The sequence below is a fragment of the Aedes albopictus genome, chromosome 2 (genome assembly GCF_035046485.1).
Source record: "Aedes albopictus strain Foshan chromosome 2, AalbF5, whole genome shotgun sequence".
NCBI classification, from domain to species: Eukaryota; Metazoa; Arthropoda; class Insecta; order Diptera; family Culicidae; genus Aedes; species Aedes albopictus.
The window spans coordinates 174,818,527-174,838,007 of record NC_085137.1 but is presented as its reverse complement, the minus strand read 5'-3'; the positions used below and the strand labels follow the sequence as shown (position 1 = coordinate 174,838,007).

Sequence of the window (19,481 nt, the reverse complement as noted above, 5' to 3'; positions counted from 1 at the left end):
GCAGCCCTCTAAGCCCTTTGGGACCCCGCGAATAACTCTGGAACGTCAATGAACGCCAGTGTCTCTTTGAAACGCTCATAAAACCTCTTGGAGTTCTCTGAACGCCCCTGAAATCTCCTAAGTACCCTTGAACAACTCTGAAACGCCTCTGCAACATACAGCAACTCACCTAAAATACCCCTGAAACATCCTGGAACAGACCTGAAACTCTCTCGAACCTCTACACCACCTCTTTAACTCCCCTGAATACAACAGAAAGCTCCTGAAAAACTCTTGAAACGTACAGAAACGCACCTTAAACTCCCCTAAAATCCTCTCAGACCCCTACAACATCTCTTGAACGCCTCTGAATCCCCAAGAAAGCTCCTAAAACACCCCTCAAGCATTTCAAAATGTATCAATTGTTTTTGGGGCTTGCTAGTAGGTTTCCAGAGGTGTTTTAAGGGGATTGAGTTGATTTAATAGGATTTCGCGTAACGTCTCTGAAATCCCCTGAAAACCCCAAGAACGCCCTGAATTCCCTACAACAACACTCCGAAAACCACCTGAAACCTTCGGAAACCCTCTGAATCCCCCTGGAACGTCTTAGAACGCCCTTGCGCCCCTTGCAACGCTAGGATTCTTTGCAGCGCCCTTGAAATGTCCTAAGAACCCTAGAACACTTCTGCATGGCTTCTGAAACATACAACAACGTACCTAAACTCAAATATCTCAGAAACGTCCTGGAACTCACCTGAAACTCTCTCAAACCCCTCTGGATCGTCCCTGAATATCCCGGAAAGCCCCTGAAACATACTAAAACGAACCTGAAGCCCCCTCAAAATTCCGAGAACGCCGCTGAAACCCTTAGGAAAACCACGGAAATTACCTGAAACCGCCGGAAATCCCTGGAGCGTCTCTTACACCTTCCTGAGGCCCCCTGAGAAACCAATGGAACGCTCCCGAAACCCGAAACTTGAACGCTCCCGATATCTTCAACTCCCTTACCACTCCTTTCCTTACTCACCGAAACCTTACCTAAACCTTTTGGAGCCGGAGGGTTGATTGATTGATTGATTTGTTTTAATGATAGAGACTTTCAGTCCTTGGCTAGTTCGTCTCTTTTCAGCCGGAGGGGTCATATACGACCCCAACATAGAACCGGCTGTATAAATACACACATTCAGTAAAACAGAATACTTTCTTCGGCAAAGTTGTTGCAAATTAAACCCTATTTGTATTGAAGACTTTATTGACAACTTAGAACATCCTGAACACTATGAAGTTTTGAGAAACGAAATAATTGACCTAGCTACTTTATCGGCGCTGCAGTCTTGGGGAATCAAAACGACTGTTTTGGATTTGTCCCGACGTTTCGGCTCTGTTTCGAGTCTTCTTCAAAGGGAAAATTCTGACTAGTCACTTTTTGTTAGAATGGACATAGGACTGTCGGTGTCGTGTTTGTGTCTGTACATCGGATTTCTTGTCAAGTGAACCGTAGCTTTTTTTTGGTAGCTAGATCACACATACCAGTCGAACTCTCTTAAGTACCGTTAACCATGGCCTCAATCCGAAATAATTGACATACCAGTTGTTCTAAAAGCTGAATTTGGATATGTGTTTTGTTCATATGTATTCATTTAGCCTTCGTCAAGAATATCAAAAGGTATTTTTTAAGACGGGCTTAGTGGTCTACTGGCTACCGCTTCTGATTCGTATGCAGAAGGTCATGGGTTCAATCCCTGGCCCGTCCCTATCATCCTAATTTGTATCTTTCTATCCACTTTCTCTCTCTCTCTTCTCTACATATACAACTCATATGTATATTCATATGTTCATAGCCATCGCTAGAACCAGAAATGAATTGGAAAAAAGTCGTTTCCCTCCCTTCAAATTTCCACTCACAGCACAGTGTATATAACGCCTATAAGTTATGCAACCAAAGCGTGCTGTGCCGCTTGACCTTATTCACCTTATTCACCACACAATCTATCACCTTACGAACACTATAAATAACCCCCAATCCATGGATCGCATCACCGACCCAACGGTGACTCCCAGATCTCCCATCCTTTCCGTCTAACAAATACACTTTGAGAATAAGTGGAGTGTCCCAGCCCTTATTCATTAGGATCTCAGTGCAATTGGTACCAGCTCAGATCAATCACGGAGGAGCAACCATTGACATGTATAGTCAGATTTGATCAAAAAAATAAAAAATAACAAAAGGTGTTTTTTTTATTCTGAGATGTTCTAGGTGTTCCAATCTGTTCTATAGTAGAGTCCTTAAAATCTACAAGAATAATGTTATGTATTTTCACCATAAACAATAGCATTGCATAGTCTACTGAGATCCGTGAAGCTCTTGAAATCTACAATATCATTTATAGACACTATATGAATATTCCAGGTTAGTCAAACTACCGTGGAGTTCAGAACTACAGGTCTACACTCGTAACAGTAACCATATCTGCTATACTGAGTAACGTTGCTACTGCCCAAGCACCTGAAACTAAATCAGAAATGGTCATCGTTGCAAACACCAAACAGTATTGATCAAAGAAGCTGATTATTTTACTAAAAGCCCAGAAAAATTAATTGAGAGTATCATCATCCGACATATAACGGATAAAATCCCAGGTAGAGCGAAATGGCAAATGAAGGGACATTTTTACCATTAAAATAGAATGTTTAAATGGCAGAATTTGCTATTAGTTTGTTTGAAATAAGAGTTAAAATAACAAAAATAATAACTAAATTTCTATGGCATAACAACTAAAGAATAACTTGTTTTGTCATTGTAATAACAAAATAATAGCAAAAATAATGTCAAAATGAAAACATATTTTAATATGATGGAAAGTTATGTTATCGTTTTGATATTGTGGCAGGATAGTATGATAGTAATATTTGTTATTATTGTGTTATTATACTTTTTTATAATAACTCGTCAATTACAAGTTTTACAATGATAGCATATTTTATTATTTATGTGTCATCCTGAGCTATTCATAAAAAACTAAAGAATTGCAAATTTAAATATGAAAACAAAATATGTTATTCTTTAGTTATTGGTTTGTTGTTCACCTCTACCCGGGATGTTTGTTACATAAATAAGACAGAATTATTATTCAATGTGTTCCATAATACATACTTAGTGGCGTAGTTGTGTTTATCGTGGTTTCAGTCTTCTTTTTGCATTAAGTGTTCGTCAAAATACTGCTTCCACCTTTCAATTACATCATGTTTTGCCGTCAAAATGCTCCCGCTGTTATACTTGCAATTTTGTCCCACATTTTGAGACTTGATCATCTGATAAAACGGCCTAGCAACCCCATTACTTTGGTCACTTCACTATAGGTCTTGCCAAAGTGGCCACCAACCCGCGACATAAAAAACAGGACTAATTTCGAACGTTTGGTCCGTACGAACCATCCATTGAGTCACTGTACAGCACCGAATCAAGAGGGAGGAAAATTGCCCTTTCACTGGGGCGACGACGGTGCGGCAACGGTGACACTTTCTGATACTAACCGATTTTTCTACTTTCTTTCTCTTCCTTGTGCCGGGCGCTCCCGATGGAACTTTCTTCTACATGGCTAAACCTCATCAAACAACAAACGACCGGCTGGTTGGCTGGCTGGCGGCCTCACTGCGAACCATCGTCCTGCCACCGACCGCGCGGCAAAACAACAACGACAACCACCCTTGGCTCTGCAGGCTTCGGTCACGAAAACCTCAACCCGACCGATTCTGGTGGTGATAAGCTGCGGATGTTGCTTTCTGCAGTCGTGCATAGCGTTCGCCATCATGCTGCCGATCCTGTACCAGCGGAGATGCTGTGTGACCTTTTTAAAAATGCAATTCTGCTCCGCCACATCGATGGCGATGGCAATATTCATCCTGGGATTGCTACAACTTTTCCCACAAGTAAGTACACCTCCTAGCCCAGAATCTGGAAATATAGGCAGGCAGGAAGCATGGCCAGGCCGTGTTGTATATGGAACGCCTGGGCTGCTACACGAGGCGTTGACGATGGGGACGACGTTTGTGGTGTGGATGCTTTCCCTACACCACTACGGGAACCACTCGGGTCTACTTGCTGCTGTAGAGAATGCTTCCCCTATCCGTCATTGGGAATCCTTTGGAAAGATGTTCAGGAGAGTGATTCTCAATGTTTTTAAATAATAATCCTAAAATATCATATCCTTATTTTTATAATACACTATTACTTTGGGAATAACGCTACAAAGCAAAACCTTGTGGTAAAGCCCAAGTTTTAAATCTATTTGTGAGCGTATAGGAAAGGAAAGGGATTTTTAAACCTTTTATACGTACATAAAAAAGAGGAAGAAAGTTTCTTTAAAAAATCCATCACCTGTTAAGGACAAACGTCTTGAAATCCCGCTTCAACAGTGCATCAAAACTTCAAAAGCACAAATCTCAAGAAACAAGCTTCACACATCAAAGCATTTTATTATTCTGTTCTTGCTCACTTGTAATAAGCCTTAAATAAGAAGATCAGGTGCGCTGGTTTTGTTTACAAAGAGATTTATGCCCTCGAAATCGTAATTAGGTATCAAAGTTGGTCATTGCGGCGGCCATTTTGGGATTCTAAAAAGTATGTCCTTAAATTTTGTTGTCTCCTCAACGCATCCTCCTGGACCATCACCTGTTAAATATTCAAAAATCAATTTCGTGAATCGCACGTTGTGATCCACTGCCTATCAGCAGTAACAGCTCTTGTAACAAATAAGTACGTACATGCAAGAGCCCGGTAAAATCAGGCAAAACTTATTTTCGTCTGAACACGTCGTCAGAGTTAGTCGCGGTGCGGTCTGCTCTTTCGATGTCGTCATTGTTTCAAGCATAGCCAAAGGTGGAACCTTCGCGTAAAGAGTTGGCTCCTTGCTAGCTTGGAAAACACGGTGTAATCTCCGCAGCACAAGTGACAATAACAATACCGTCGTTATTGTTGCAAAGTTTCTATTTATTTATAAGCCAAATATTAAACAGCTGGCATAATGGATGAAAAGCACATGTTGGTCGTTGCGAGGTACTACTCGTGGCACGTGGCATGACGCTGCATTCAGCTTGCAAGTAAGCGACAAAACTACAATATATGCGAAGAAGGTGCTTGGGGTAACTGAACGGGACGAATTAAAAGCAGAAGAACCAACAATGAGAGGTATGTTTACTTTGTCTCTTCGTTTGTCTGCAGCAGTCTGTTTCTAGGTTGGTATATAAACAATCTGAAATTGGGTTAAATGAACAAGGATTAAAAATTGAGCAGTTTGCATGAAAATTTCACGTCCACTTCGATTGCCTTCAAACCAATTCGGATCAAGAAGTAAGCTCAGCTGTAACAGAGTATTATAGGAGATATGACTGTAATAATCGGGGAATTTTGAGGGCCACACGCAAAAAAAATCCGTTCCGATATACGTGCACTCCCAGTCACGGCAACGAGAACAAACGGGAACTAATAAGAAATGTACACCGTGAACTAGATTTCACGTTTTCTAGAACGCCCATATTGACAGCTGGAACTAGTTCCAGTTTACGGTGTATATTTGCTTGTTCTCAAATTTGCGTTTGTTTGTTCACGTTTATCAGAACGGATTTCTGAGCGTGCACATATGACTCTTAGGGTTTTGGTTCTCGCTTTCCGAGAGGTTGAGATCACAGCAATAGGCACAGATTGCTGCCCTCGCAACAGAGACAAAACAAAAAAAATAACTAAAAAATACTGGATGCCGATGCCATTTTTTGTCAATTTACACAGATAATCATTACACGTACATGAGATGGCCAAAATGTTTGGGATAGACAACTCTCATTTCTTTCACGTAAAAGTTCAGCAAGCTGTAACATAGAGTACATCACAAATTCTCAAATTTTGGTTGTTTGACAACCTACTATATGTGCATCATTGGTACAAATATGAGCTCGATTGATTAATCTTTTGCGAAGCCAGAACCGTTCGCGTTAAACACTATTTTTAGACAACAAATTTTTGAACTGTCAATATGATACGACGTTAAAAAATGAAATATTTTCTCACGACGAAAAAAGTTATACCGGCTTGACATTTGCACCCATATAGAGGAAATTAAGTCAAATTTATAACACCACCTAACAATTACTAAATTTGTTCTTGATATATACATTTATTTGCTCAACATCACATTTAGGACAAGACATAATCAACAATAGTACGCCACAACACTCGGATTGTGGCTGCCGCTATCCATCGCCGGTCGCGCTCCACGCTCCACCTTGTCCGTAGGTTCCCAGTTTTCGCGTCACGTACTGTTAATGGATGCTCTCTAAGAGGAATTGAGGCCCTTTCAAAAGCGTTTCAAGTAATTTATGGGGCATTTCAGAAGAATTCAGGGCCGTCCTTAAAACCTCCTGAAACACCCGGGGAATCCTCCTGAAACCCTTCCCTGAATCGCTACTGAAACCTCCTGAAACGACCCTAGGACCCCCAGTGACTCCCTGAAACGCCTCTGAAATCCCTGGTACCCTCCTGAAAATCCCTGAGACTCCCTGAAACGGTCCTGAGCTTCCCCGGGACTACCTGAATCCCCCTGGAACTCCCTTAGACTGCCTAAAACACCTCTGGTATCCCCTAGAACCCCCCTGGAGCCCCCTGAAAACACGCGATATGACCTCAGCATCCCTTGACATTTTTCTGTGGCTCACAGCAGTAGAGAAGGTAAAACCTGCTGCGGTGATCGAAATTGTCTGAGGATGGCTGAAGGAAAGTAGTAAGCCGAAACGTCACAACATACAATACATAGTTTCCATTGGCTCTCCGAGAAATATCAATAAAACAGATAAACAGTTGAGGGGGTTAGAAGTAAAGGGGTGTAAGTGACAAAAACCCACTTTCGAGTAAATGAGGTTTTTCACCAATTTTTCTTCCCATACAAAATGTATGGAGTTTCAAAATCGACCCAATATTCTACGATATATTGTAATTTTTCCAATCATCGTAAAAAAATCTTAAAAAGTTCCTGAAACCTTGAAATCTAAAGATTTTTTTTTATATGTTTAGCTCAAAATCGACAAAATGGTCACTTACACCCCTTTGATTCTGGACCCCTCAGTTGTTAGTTTTTCAACACCATCGGCAAGCTACTTATCCACTAGCAAATCTTCTGTATTAGTCACTCATTATCTCATGAACTTTCTTATCACCTCTAGTTATGCATCACCAATCGCATCTGCACCTACCTGTTGACCATTTTAAATGCACAGTTTTCTTGTCACGTACATAATGGATGCTCTCTTACAGAGGCGTTCCAAGAAATTTATGGGATATTTCAGAAGAATACAGAGCCGTCCCTAAAACCGCCTGACACATCCGAGAAACCCCCTGAGTCCCTGCCCTGAATCGCTACTTAAACCTCCTGAAACGTCCTTACGACCCCCAGTGACTCCCTGAAAAACGTCTGAGACCCCTGGTAGCTTCCTGAAAATCCCTGGGACTCCCTGAAACGGTTCTGAGACCCACTTTAGCCCCCTCGAGACTACCTGGAGCCCCCTGAAACCCCCTAAAACTCCCTAAAGCCGCTTCAAAATGGCCGTGATACCTTTGGTAAACTCCAGAGATTTCCCTAACTGTTCCTGACACCCTCTGAAAGGCTTCTGAAACCGCCTGAAATCCCTTCTGTAACCCCTCTATAAACACCCCCAGCCACTGTTGCCATAATTACCACCATTATTACAGATTCATATGCACAATATTGGCGCGGTGATTTATACAAATATGAACCGTAAATATTATCGACAATACAGTCGTTTCTACAAATTTTCATAAAAAATCTATTTTCACTAAAAGTTCTATCATGGGATTGAATTCACGAATTTCTTATCACGTTCAATGCCAATGGTATCCTGTGGGTGATGCGCAAATTCTTAAACGACTGATGTTTGAATCTGCCTGCATGGCTGCTAAACACAGTTCACAGTACTTCGGTAAAATAGTCTGTACGGTTATTTTTTTTGTTTTAAGTATTCCCGTAAAATTGGTAAACACGCAGACAGACGTTCAAGCTTGACTCAGCAGCTTGTTAAAAATATGGCCGCAGAAAATTTCCAAGTGGTAATCAGCGATCAAATGGCGTTAGCGGCGTTCCCAATCAATCGCTGCCCCACATGCGCGTTCACCACGGTTATCCTTCAGTCGTATGGCGGTGAAAAATCACACTTAGGTACTTCACTCTAATAATATTTTCACATAATTTTTGCTAGGTAAATGATTGTTATATTTAAAGTCTAAGATGTTTCGTATAAATAAATACGCATAGGATTCGTGTAATCTATGATTTGGATGTGTGATATATGATATAACTTCAATCGCCTTGGCATATCTTTGTGAATGTAACAATGTGGGAATCATTCTGAGTGGAGAACTAGCTGGTAAGTGAGTGGCCGAAAACATGTGGTCTGGTCCATATCAACTGCATTGTGACAAACGGTAGCCTATTTAGGTGTTGCTAGTGAAATTTTATGCCGGAAATTTGAATAAATTTGTTCGAGCTTGAACGTCTGTCTGCGCTAAAGGATATCTGGAGGTCTCAGGGGCAGAGTTGTAAAATGTCATAAAACTGTCATTTAGTTATTTGCCATTTGCACTGCTCCTGTTATCACAAGTTTATCGACTATATCGTTATTTCACCATAACTTACCATCTATAGTTTATGTTCACGGACGGAAATTTGCACTGGATATGGCGAAATAGAAAATGTCATGACATTTTTTTTTCAAGACATTTAACAACCCTACTCATTTCAGGGTATTTCAGGAGATCCTAGAGGTTCTCATGTAGGTTCTGCAAGGGTGATCCATCGAATCTTAGGGGTGTTTGAGGGGGTCCCAGGGTTTTGCAGACCTGGAGGTCTCGGACGCGTTTCAGGGGATATTTGGAGGTCTAAGGGGCGTTTCAGAGGGTCTCAAAGGGCATCTGAAGGTCTCAGAAGCGTTTCAAGGAGTCTAAGCGGTGTTTCAATAGGTTTCAAGGGGTCTCACGAGGTTTATGGGGGCCTCTGATGCACAACATATTCATATTCAAACGCTCCTAAAATCCCTGTAATCCCTTTGAAATACCCCTGAATACTCCTAAACTCCCCAGTCAACTAGGCATCGTATAAGATGTTGCATAAGATGTTAAAGTGGAGGCGATATGCGTACATTTTACATGCGCCTAAATAAAGGCATGCACGCATATGGCCTCCACTTTATCATCTTATGCAACATCTTAAACGATGACTAGTTGTCTGGGTCCTGAGATCCCTCCATAAAACCCTTGAAACCCCTTCAAATGCTCCTGAAATGCCTAAAAGCGCCTCTGAAAGCTCCATAATCCCATAGAAACGCCCTTCAAATACCCATAACACAGCGAAACAAAAGTTAACTATATGAAGCAATCAGTGAAGTACTAGATGTGTAGTAATGAGCTGAATTTTTGTAGGATGAGAAAGTAAGTTCTCCGTTCCTGCAACGAAATGGAGCAAAACGTTTAGGTATTATGATTCCTTACCTGAATGGATGCTGTTTGAGTAAAACTTTGAGTTACTGTGTTGTTGAAGAGGCGAGAAACCGAGAATCATAATATCCACACTTTTTGCTCCATTTCATTGCTGAACCGAGAACTTACCTTCTCACCATACAAAAATGTAGCTCATAACTACAAATCTAGTACTTCTCTGTGGGCGTCCTATTGGAATCGAAACCGGAAGAAACTCCTGCAGAAAACTTATGAAAAATTCGTCAAAACACCCTTGGACTAGCTCTAGTAAAAACCCAGTGAATAAGCCCTGTGGAGACTCTAGCATAAACCCCAGGGACATGTCTCATGGAAATCCCAAGAGAAAGACGGGAAAGAATCGCGGAAAAACATGCCGAGAGATTCCGTAACAACTTCTATGAAATATCCTGACAGAAACTACTATGAAGATCTCGGGATAAACCGTGGGAAAAATCACACGATTTTTTCCAAGTTACATCTTGATGACCAATTAATCTTCCAGAGGTTTTGAAAACCATCACAAAACCTAATACCTTTCATTTTGGCTTGATGATTCTAAGATCCACTTCTAGTATATACGACTAAAAATTGTTACTTGGGTTTTTTTTTTGTGAAACGCAAGATGAGTTGTAGGATAAATTCCACGAGTGAGTAAAAGTCCCGGAAATAATTGTTTAAATAAAAAAAGCCAATGAGAAACTGGAGAAATAATCCAGGAAGAATTCAAGAAGGAATAGCAATGAAAAAACGGTAAAAAAAACCGGAAAGAATCTTGTGACATATCTTCGAATGCTTTCCAAGGGGACGGAGTTTTTGGATAAATTCTTATGGAGCATTGTCGGCTTGCTGGAAATATCTGCTTGATCTGGGAGCTATCATGTTGTTCATCTAGCAAGGTAATCCAGATTCCTTCTCGTTTGCTAACTTGCATTCCGAGTAATAATCCGAAGGAATCTTTAACTTCTTCACAAAGCCACAAGCTTCCAGTAAGAACTTTCAGCATAACGGGAAAAATATGTGTTACTACACCCGAGCTGAAGAAAATATCAACAGCATAATAAAATATGTTATTTTGGCAAAATAACTGTATAATGGAATCAATAATTTTTATGTTATAACCATATCTTATTATGCTCTTATTATGTTATAAGCGTCTGTCATATGTGTCATAACAAAAATCATGACAAAAAAATGTTCCTGAAATACCAATTTAATAACATGTTTCGTTAGATTCACTAACAACTAAATAAAAATGAATTTTGCAGTGAATTTGAAAACTTGTTTTTATTGTGTTATAGTTCATCACATACCAGTTGCCTAGTGGTTAAGGCTATGGATGGCCAATCCGGAGACGGCGAGTTCGATTCCAGTTCCGGTCGGGAAATTTTTCTTGACTCCTTGGGTATAGTGCCAAGCCGATCTGTTTAAAAGCACAGGTCGTACGGCAGAAGTTTCACGCATTCGATGTATTCGTTTAATACATGACCTACTTGCCTAATTTCACTTCTATAAATTTCACACTTGTTCGCAACCAAGCGAATACTATCATATCTGAGCGATTCCAAGCAACAGCATCAAAATTAAGGAAATTTTTTAATTCATGATTTTCTATTGAACTGAAACTTTGCACAGTTTTTCAATTCCATCTAAATCGCCATTTTTCGATATCAAATTTTTATTTTGAATCACGACTAACTTTTCGAAAGGGTGTATGTGAAAATGGTTCAATAACACAAGTTTACAAAATAAAACGAAAGTCGTGAACTTCTGTCAACGACCAACATTTTTGAAGCACAATTTAGTGCTGATTTCGAAACCGACCTTCAAAAAATTTAAAGTAGAACAGTTTTTGAGTTTTAGCTCAATATCGAGTTTTGTAACTTTTCAAAATATGTAATTTACTAAAATTCAAATATATTGCGTTTTGTTCAACCAATTTTAAATCTTTTTCCATAAACTAAAAGCTGAATACAATACCATTCGATCATCTAAATACAGGTTTTGCGTCAGATTGATGAAATTCAAGATATTGGCGAGTTTTAGGGACGATCTTCTTAAATTTTAGCAAAATTCCCAAAATTTTTTGAAGAAATGTATTTTTTTCAATAAGAAAAAAACAACTTAAAAATTCTTTCTCGACGTTTATTTGACATATCATATGTAGGCGAGTTACAGTAAAAATTTCAGCTCAATCGGAGCATTGATTACGGAGAATGAGATGTTTGAAGTGAGCGACTTTGCTTAAAAATAGAACAAAAATCGATTTCAAATCATCAACCTTGTATGGAAAGTCGAAAAAATTTCCGCTCTACTGTATTTTTTTTCCTTCGCGTTTTCGAACTCAGGGCATGATTCTACACCAAAAATGGTCATCAGCTTACCGAGTTCAAAAATGCTGTAAACTAGTGTAATATTCAAAAATCTGTACAGCCAAAATGGTTCGTTCGATTGCTATGAATTTTTCAGCAAAGTTAGATAACTAAATGGTGATTCCTATGAAAATATACACTGTGAAAAAAACATCTTTTTTAACATTAAAAATATCATTTTTGTCACAAAAACTCAAATATCTCAAAACCCTATCTTTTTACCAACGCAATTTTTTTAGGGAAGACGGTCCATTGTATTAGCAATCTACCATAAAAATTTGGTGATGGTAAACTAATAAACAAAAAAGTTATAACATTTCAAACATTTCACAATTTTCACATTTGGTAAATATTTTTTTCTGTGTAAATTATTTCGGTCAGAAATCGCAGTTTGATGCTGATTTTATTGTTCAGCAAAGTTAGATAACTAAATGGTGATTCCTAAGAAAATACAGGGTGTTATGTTCCTGAGTGCAAACTTTTTAAAGGGTGATAGAGGACCATAAATGGTGAAAAAAATTGTTCTACGCATATGGTCAAATCTCAACCGTTACGTAGTTATTGAACATTCCATGTTTTTGATTATTTTTGCCTTAACTGGCTATAACTTATAAAATGGTCAGATTTTTCGCAGCTTTTTGACCCTTATTCGAAAGATTTTTGAATTTTCTATCAAATGGCATCTTTGAATCGATTGGTTTAGTTAAATAACTAAGTTTTCTAGAACAAAATAGCTAAAAATAGTGTGTTTTAATTTGTTTTTGGCAATTATCTTTGAAACATGTGTAATAAATTAAAATTATTTCTTTGGCAAATTTGTGGCCCCTGTTCCACTCTACAATTTGTTCTTTGACATCAAACTTCTAGCTCTTATCGTTTTCTTGCAATTTTGCTTTAAATGTGCGGCACAGTGCGCAAAAAAGGGCTTACCATGACAAATTTATTGCAAATTTATGATCTGACATGCAATGTTTAAATCGAAATTGCAAGAAAACGATAAGAGATAGAAGTTTGATGTCGAAGAACGAACTGTAGAGTGGAATAGGGGCCACAACTTTGCCAAAGAAATAATTTTAAATTATTACGCATTTTTCAAAGATAACTGACAAAAACTAATTAAAACACACTACTTTTGAGCTATTTGCTCTAGAAAACTTAGTAATTTAACTAAACCAATCGATTCAAAGATGCCATTTGTTAGAAAATTCAATAATCTTTCGAATAAGGGTCAAAAAACTGCGATAAGTTTGACCATTTTCAAGTTAGAGCTAGTTAAGGCAATAAGAGTTAAAAACGTGGGAAGTTCAATAACTACGTAACGGTTGAGATTTGACTACATGTGTAGAATAATTTTTTTCACCATTTATGGTCCTCTATCACCCTTTAAAAAGTTTGCACTCAGGAGCCGAACACCCTGTATACACTGTGAAAAAAATATTTTTTAACATTAAAAAATATCATTTTTGTCACAAAAACTCAAATATTTCAAAACCCTATCTTTTTACCAACGCAATTTTTTTAGGGAAAACGGTCCATTGTATTAGCAATCTACCATAAAAATTTGGTGATGATAAACTAATAAACAAAAAAGTTATGACAATTCAAACATTTCACAATTTTCACATTTAGTAATAATTTTTTTTAGTGTAAATTAGGCTAATACAAATTTCGATTTTCTCTTATGTCACCGCCCCCTCGGAAAATTTTGGTCGGAATTCAACATTTTGAGGGGGGCACAAATAAAATGTTCAAGAAAATCAACAAATTTAAGGTGTAATTCGAGTTCCACAGAAACTTTCTTAATAAATCCGATGAGTTTATCTATGTTGCCTAATTGTTTGGATATTTTTCCATCGAATACATTTATTATTTATCATTCTCCCCCTTAACGAGTCAACGAGCGCTGTGACAAAAGAAGAAAATGAGATTTGTTCCTGCCTTTATTTCGGCCGGAAATCGCAGTTTGATGCTGATTTTATTGTTAATGGCCTTGCGTGAGTAAAACAAGCTGTTTTTATTATGTATTATGTATATTATATGTACAGTAATGTTCCGATTTTATCACGCCCTCCGCGCATTAGTCGTTTATTCATTATTTGCTGTTACATTTGAGGACAAGTGTTTTCCCTCTTCTTCAAAATGAATGTTGAAAGCGTGTTTTGCAACGTTAAAAATATTGAAATGGGTATAGATGTTGAAGTATATATCAAAGCATTTTTGAAAAGGGGCGTGATTAATTGTTTAAACTGATGTCGCTGATGGTACGGTGACATGACTCTCTGCACTTAGCACTTCTGGCAATTTCTCAGTTGTTGTCGTTTTCGAACTTCCTACGCCCTGCTTTACCGATGATATACAGATGGCTCGTTTGTCAAAGTCTAGACGGCAGGACGTGCAAATGCGTAAATTTGGATTCAATTTGGGCATAACCAGTCTCTTTCAGATTATCTATGGTGCTTTCGGTGAGATTTCGTAACTCCTTTGATCATTTTTTTTCATCAAACGGTCTACAAGAGAGAGTTGAGTTGAAGACCTTTGAGAAAGCGACTGTTCATGTTGTTCGTTAGATTATAATAAACAAAATCACTTATTAGTTTTAACTGACTAGTTTGGTGTTGTTTGCTTGGCTGAAGAAAAAAATTACTATTTAATATCCATAGCGGTAGTATTTTTTTTTTTGCTTTTTCGTGAGCATTGTCATGGTATGTATACAGACAAACAAACGTAACACTGACGAAATTTTCATTGACCACGCCTTTAACGATCATTTTGAATCTTGGTTGTGGCTTTCATAACCAGAAGAGTGCCCATCATTTTTCTTTGCGTTTGACGTTTCACACTAGCGCTTTCTGATGACGATATTGCACATCGCAGTATTTCGTGAAACATTTCCACCAGGTGGGGGTAGTGTGAACTGGGCGATGGATTTTCACGTGGTAGGTAACTCTCATGCATTTGTTGTTGTTGAAGTTACTCGCATTCTTCCGATCATAAAGTCTGTTCTCTAAGAGGTATTTTTTGAAGATAAACTAGACGTATACCCGAGCAGAAGAGAAAAACAACAGCATAACAAAATGCGTTATTTTGGCAAAATAACTGCATAACGGAATTAGTAATTTTCATGTTATTAACATAACATATTGAGTTATAAACTTGGCTGTCATAAGCGGCAAAATAACAAGTCACATAACAAAAATTTGTTCCTGAAAAATCAATTTAATAACATGTTTTGTTAGTGGCAATAACAACTTAATAACAGTGAATTTGGGAAATATTTCAATAACAAATTTTGATATTAAAGAGTTATTGTTCGAAAGCAAAATTAGGGTAAAAACTAACTTTTTTTACTCATTTTTGGGTAATTATTTTAAGTGTGTTATTCTATTTTTAGAAAATAACAGGTCACATAAAAAAATTTCGAATTCATTATAAAACTTACAAACATGGACGAGATTTGAACCTCCAATCCTGCTATCGTAAATTTTCAGTCGCCTTTACCAATGAGGCTATCACAGCACTTGCAGTGAGGGACGATAGAAGCTTTACTGGTTCTACGTATTGGCAGTTTCCCCATTCCCCCATTTCATGTTTGCCAGTCGCAGGACAAAAATAGACAGAGATTTGAATGCAAGATCAAACAATGAACCTCTCTCTCTTACCAACAGCGCTATCGCGGTGCGCAGACATGTGCACTGTAACACTAATAACAGTGGTGGCGTTCGCATGGCCCGTCGTCGGCTGTTTCGGAACAAAGAGAATGACGAAAAAGTTGCTAGTCGACTATTTATGATTGAGCTTCGTCATGGGGTGCATTTTGGCGGTGACAAAGATTCTTTCCAGACGGAGATGATTTTTTTTAATTTTTTGTTTTGTTCGCGTTGTGAGAACGGCGATTATACATGTACCTACGTGAGCGAAGGTAAAAGGTAATTATATCATATGCCGATATGATTACTTCTGCAGAAGCTGTTTAGTTTTATTCTGTTTTAGATTATTTTTAGTAAGATATTTATGACATAATGTCAAACAATATATGATCGAATAATAATAGATCGAAAGAAAAAAGTTATAATAGACAAATGCAATCATCATTGAGCAGAATTGTCTGTATAGTTGACATTTTTATTGATTAGAATTATTTAGTAGGTACCATATTTGCTATCTCCACTCTCACTAACATTCATTACTTCGTAATACATAGTCTGTTCGGTACTTTTTGAAGTTATAATTAGAGGTTAGAATAGCAGTACTGTTAAAATGACATATAAATTCAACTAAGTTTACTCAATTTTGAGATAAAAAAAAACTCATTTGCAGATGTATCACTTTTTGAAGGTAAAATTTTACTTAACCTATAAGAATTGGGAATCGTAGAAAAGTGATAGGAATTTGGCACCGTAACGGGACTGGGATATTGAAACAGGGTTCCTGATTTCCACTTTTCATCTTCTTCCCCATTCGAAGACAGTCAGCAGCGAACGGTTGTCGCTTGAGTTCGTGTGTGTGCTTGTCAGCGACGACAGCAAACTCCGGCGAACGGTGGGAAGCCACACTTGGAAATTATTCATTCGTCCACATTCGCATCGCAAGCGAATGCGATTCGTGAGTGATGCGATTGATATTGTGCGTACGAATTATTGATGTTTTCGAATTATATCCTTTGCTTAACTAGCATTTCAGCGACAATACAGTAAAAATGTATGTATTACATGCAAAAATTCTCTTCTACTTATGATAATAGCCGCTTCGATCGCTCACCAGTATTCTTCACCATTCGCCATTCATTCATTCGCTTGCGATCCAAACTGCGACGAATGGCAACGAATATTCATATCAAGCAGATGGCTCATCGCTTCCCACTGGTGATGGGGTTGCGTGTTTGATCACGACGATCCGTTTGCTGCATCTTTCTCGATTCGCTTCAGCAAATAGGAGTGAATATGAATGGAGTGAGGCGAATATACCGATCCTTGTATTGAAAGAAGGAAATTAACACAAAGATAAACATATCAATAGCTATGATGCTATATTTACCCAAAACTCAAATTATAGCAATGAATAAAATAAAAAATACGGAAGAGTCTGATGAAATTTCTAGAAGTTGCAATGCCTTTATTTTTTACTTCATAATATGAAACAGCAGACAATAAAATAAAGAAGGTAAACTATGTAATGGTTATATCTGCGATGAATTTTCTCCGATTTTAACAATATTGATCTCATGTGATCCAGATTTATTTTTTCCATCAACAACAAATCCGACTGAACCGATCTGGTCATCGTGAGTTAAGAAAAAACCCGAATTGCCATACACGTGGAATTTTCCATAGACCAGCTGCAATTGGCTTCTTTAGTGGTGTTGAGATAATTCCATATTCACAATCTACATGCCAAACTGAGCCGACATCCAAATTTTCATGAACTTTGGTGCCCGGGAACCTATTGAAAAATCGATTTAAAGTTTGTATGGGAGCGATTTGTCGAATCACCCCTCGTCGCATTTCGTACTGGGCGGAGCTGTCAAGCAGTTGCCCAGCTGTCAAAAGGTGATTTCAAAAAATCTTTTTGTAATTGAATTTAGGTATCAAAATAAAGTTTTAAGAATCTGAAAAAAATCATACTGGCTTAAAAAAAGGTGCTCTTTCGAATAAAATCAAAAAATCAATATATTATTCTTAATTTAAAAACCCAATTGGTGATTGGTACAAGTTAAGTACCTTACCAAGAAAAAAATGTTAAATTTAAATTTATACGTTCAATATGTAGTCCGTCCAAAGTCTTATACCGTACATCAAACCGTTTTTAATTAGATTTTGTTTTAGATTTTATAGAGGCATTTTAAAATCTTCTCCTGTGTGGTAGGGATAGGATTTTTCAAAACACCATCGTTCTTCTTCTTCTTCTTCATGCACCATCAAATCACCAATAGCATATCTGCCCAGCCTAGGCCCAAAGTATTGACTTCAAAGTAATCATTACGAAGCATAAATGTCAATTTCTTGATTTTGCTTTGGCTGACCAAGCCAAGGTTGACCGTAGCATTTTCATAATTCAAATCTCAATTTGTTCATCGAGCACATGTTCTGTTGTGCTGCACGTGGATGTCAAAGCGTTTTCAACAGTGTAATTACGAAGCATGTTTCATGAGAGACCATATCTTTTCAATACGCTAACTCCACAACAACGCCGATATTACTGCGCCACTTGGGCAGTGGCTGGTATTTTGGGTACTTTTCAGCTACAACTCAGTCAATTTCAGAAATTTAGCAAAACCTCGCGCCGCCCAGCAGGGACTTTGTTTTGTACACATTACAGCACCTCCATGTCACGTAATATACCACACCTCTTATCAAATGTGATACCGTAAGCGTACCATACTTTGCGCACCTAGGGCCTAACTTTGCGCACTTTTCAAAAAATCGTTAAATAGTTTTTCTGGTGCATTATGCAAACTTTTTCCCACGGAATACTAGCTAATGATATGGGGCATGCACTTTGTCTCAGTTTGGATGTAATGATAAATGGAAGAGGAAGACAAATTGATGAGTGAATATGCAGTTGCTTTCCCTAAAATGCTGTAAATAACGTTGTAGAATGACGTAGGTTTTGTTTCAAAATTTGTTTTAGTTTAGATAGCAATACCATAAAGTATTTGTGCACTCTCAATAATACAATAATAACCAAACTTGTTCCACAACAGAATGTAATATTGAAATGTTATTTAAGGGCTGCATACCAATTGCTTGGTCATAACAAAATAAGATTGTCCAACGAAACATGTTATGGAAACGTAATGCCTTGATAATTCAATAATAACAAAACAAGATATAAAAACAGGTTTTGTGATTTCGTAGTTATTAATTTGATATTCCCCTCTGCTCGGGTACGCGTATATAAAACTTTTATTATACAGCTTTTGTCTTAAAAATAAGTTTAATTCCATTTTTCTTATAATCAACAGCTTTTCAACACTATCAAGGGATTTTTTCACCAGTCACGTACAATAAAAAGTATGACACTCTCAATATTTTTGATCAAAACACTGGATCGCGTCTAAGTTTCAAATAGATACTATAGAAATTATGAATAATCAAACAAAAGTATCATGAAAACAACTTGTTTAATTCAGGCGGTAGCCTTTACAATAAAATCAGCATAAAAAAATAATTCTCAAAATAATTTACACAGAAAAAAAAATTTTTTTGTTACTAAATGTAAAAATTGTGAAATGTTTGAAATGTCATAACTTTTTTGTTTATCAGTTTACCATCACCAAAATTTTATGGTAGATAGCTGATATAAAGGGCCATTTCCCCTAAAAAATTAACGTTGGTAAAAAGATAGGGTTTTGAGATATTTGAGTTTTTGTGACAAAAATCATATTTTTTTAAGTAAAAAAATAAATTTTTTACAGTGTATATTTTCTAAGGAATCATCATTTAGTTATCTAACTTTGCTAAAAAATTCATAACAATCGAAAAATCCGTTTTTGCTGTACAGCTTTTAGAATATTTTTGAGCTGTTTTAGCATACACCCTTCTGAAAAGTTAGTCGTGAGTGAATATGAAGGTTTGATATCGAAAAATGACGATTTA

At 37.6% G+C, this 19,481-nt stretch overlaps 1 protein-coding gene across 1 annotated transcript in view; it reads left to right on the top strand.

Moving 5' to 3' along the window:
• Positions 1 to 19,481, top strand: part of LOC109418248 (uncharacterized) — a 755,006-nt gene that overhangs the window by 599,867 nt on the left and 135,658 nt on the right. The window contains exon 18 of the mRNA XM_062850749.1: positions 3,700 to 3,909. Coding sequence (XP_062706733.1) covers positions 3,700 to 3,909 — 210 coding nt within the window. The remainder of the gene's footprint in view (positions 1 to 3,699; positions 3,910 to 19,481) is intronic.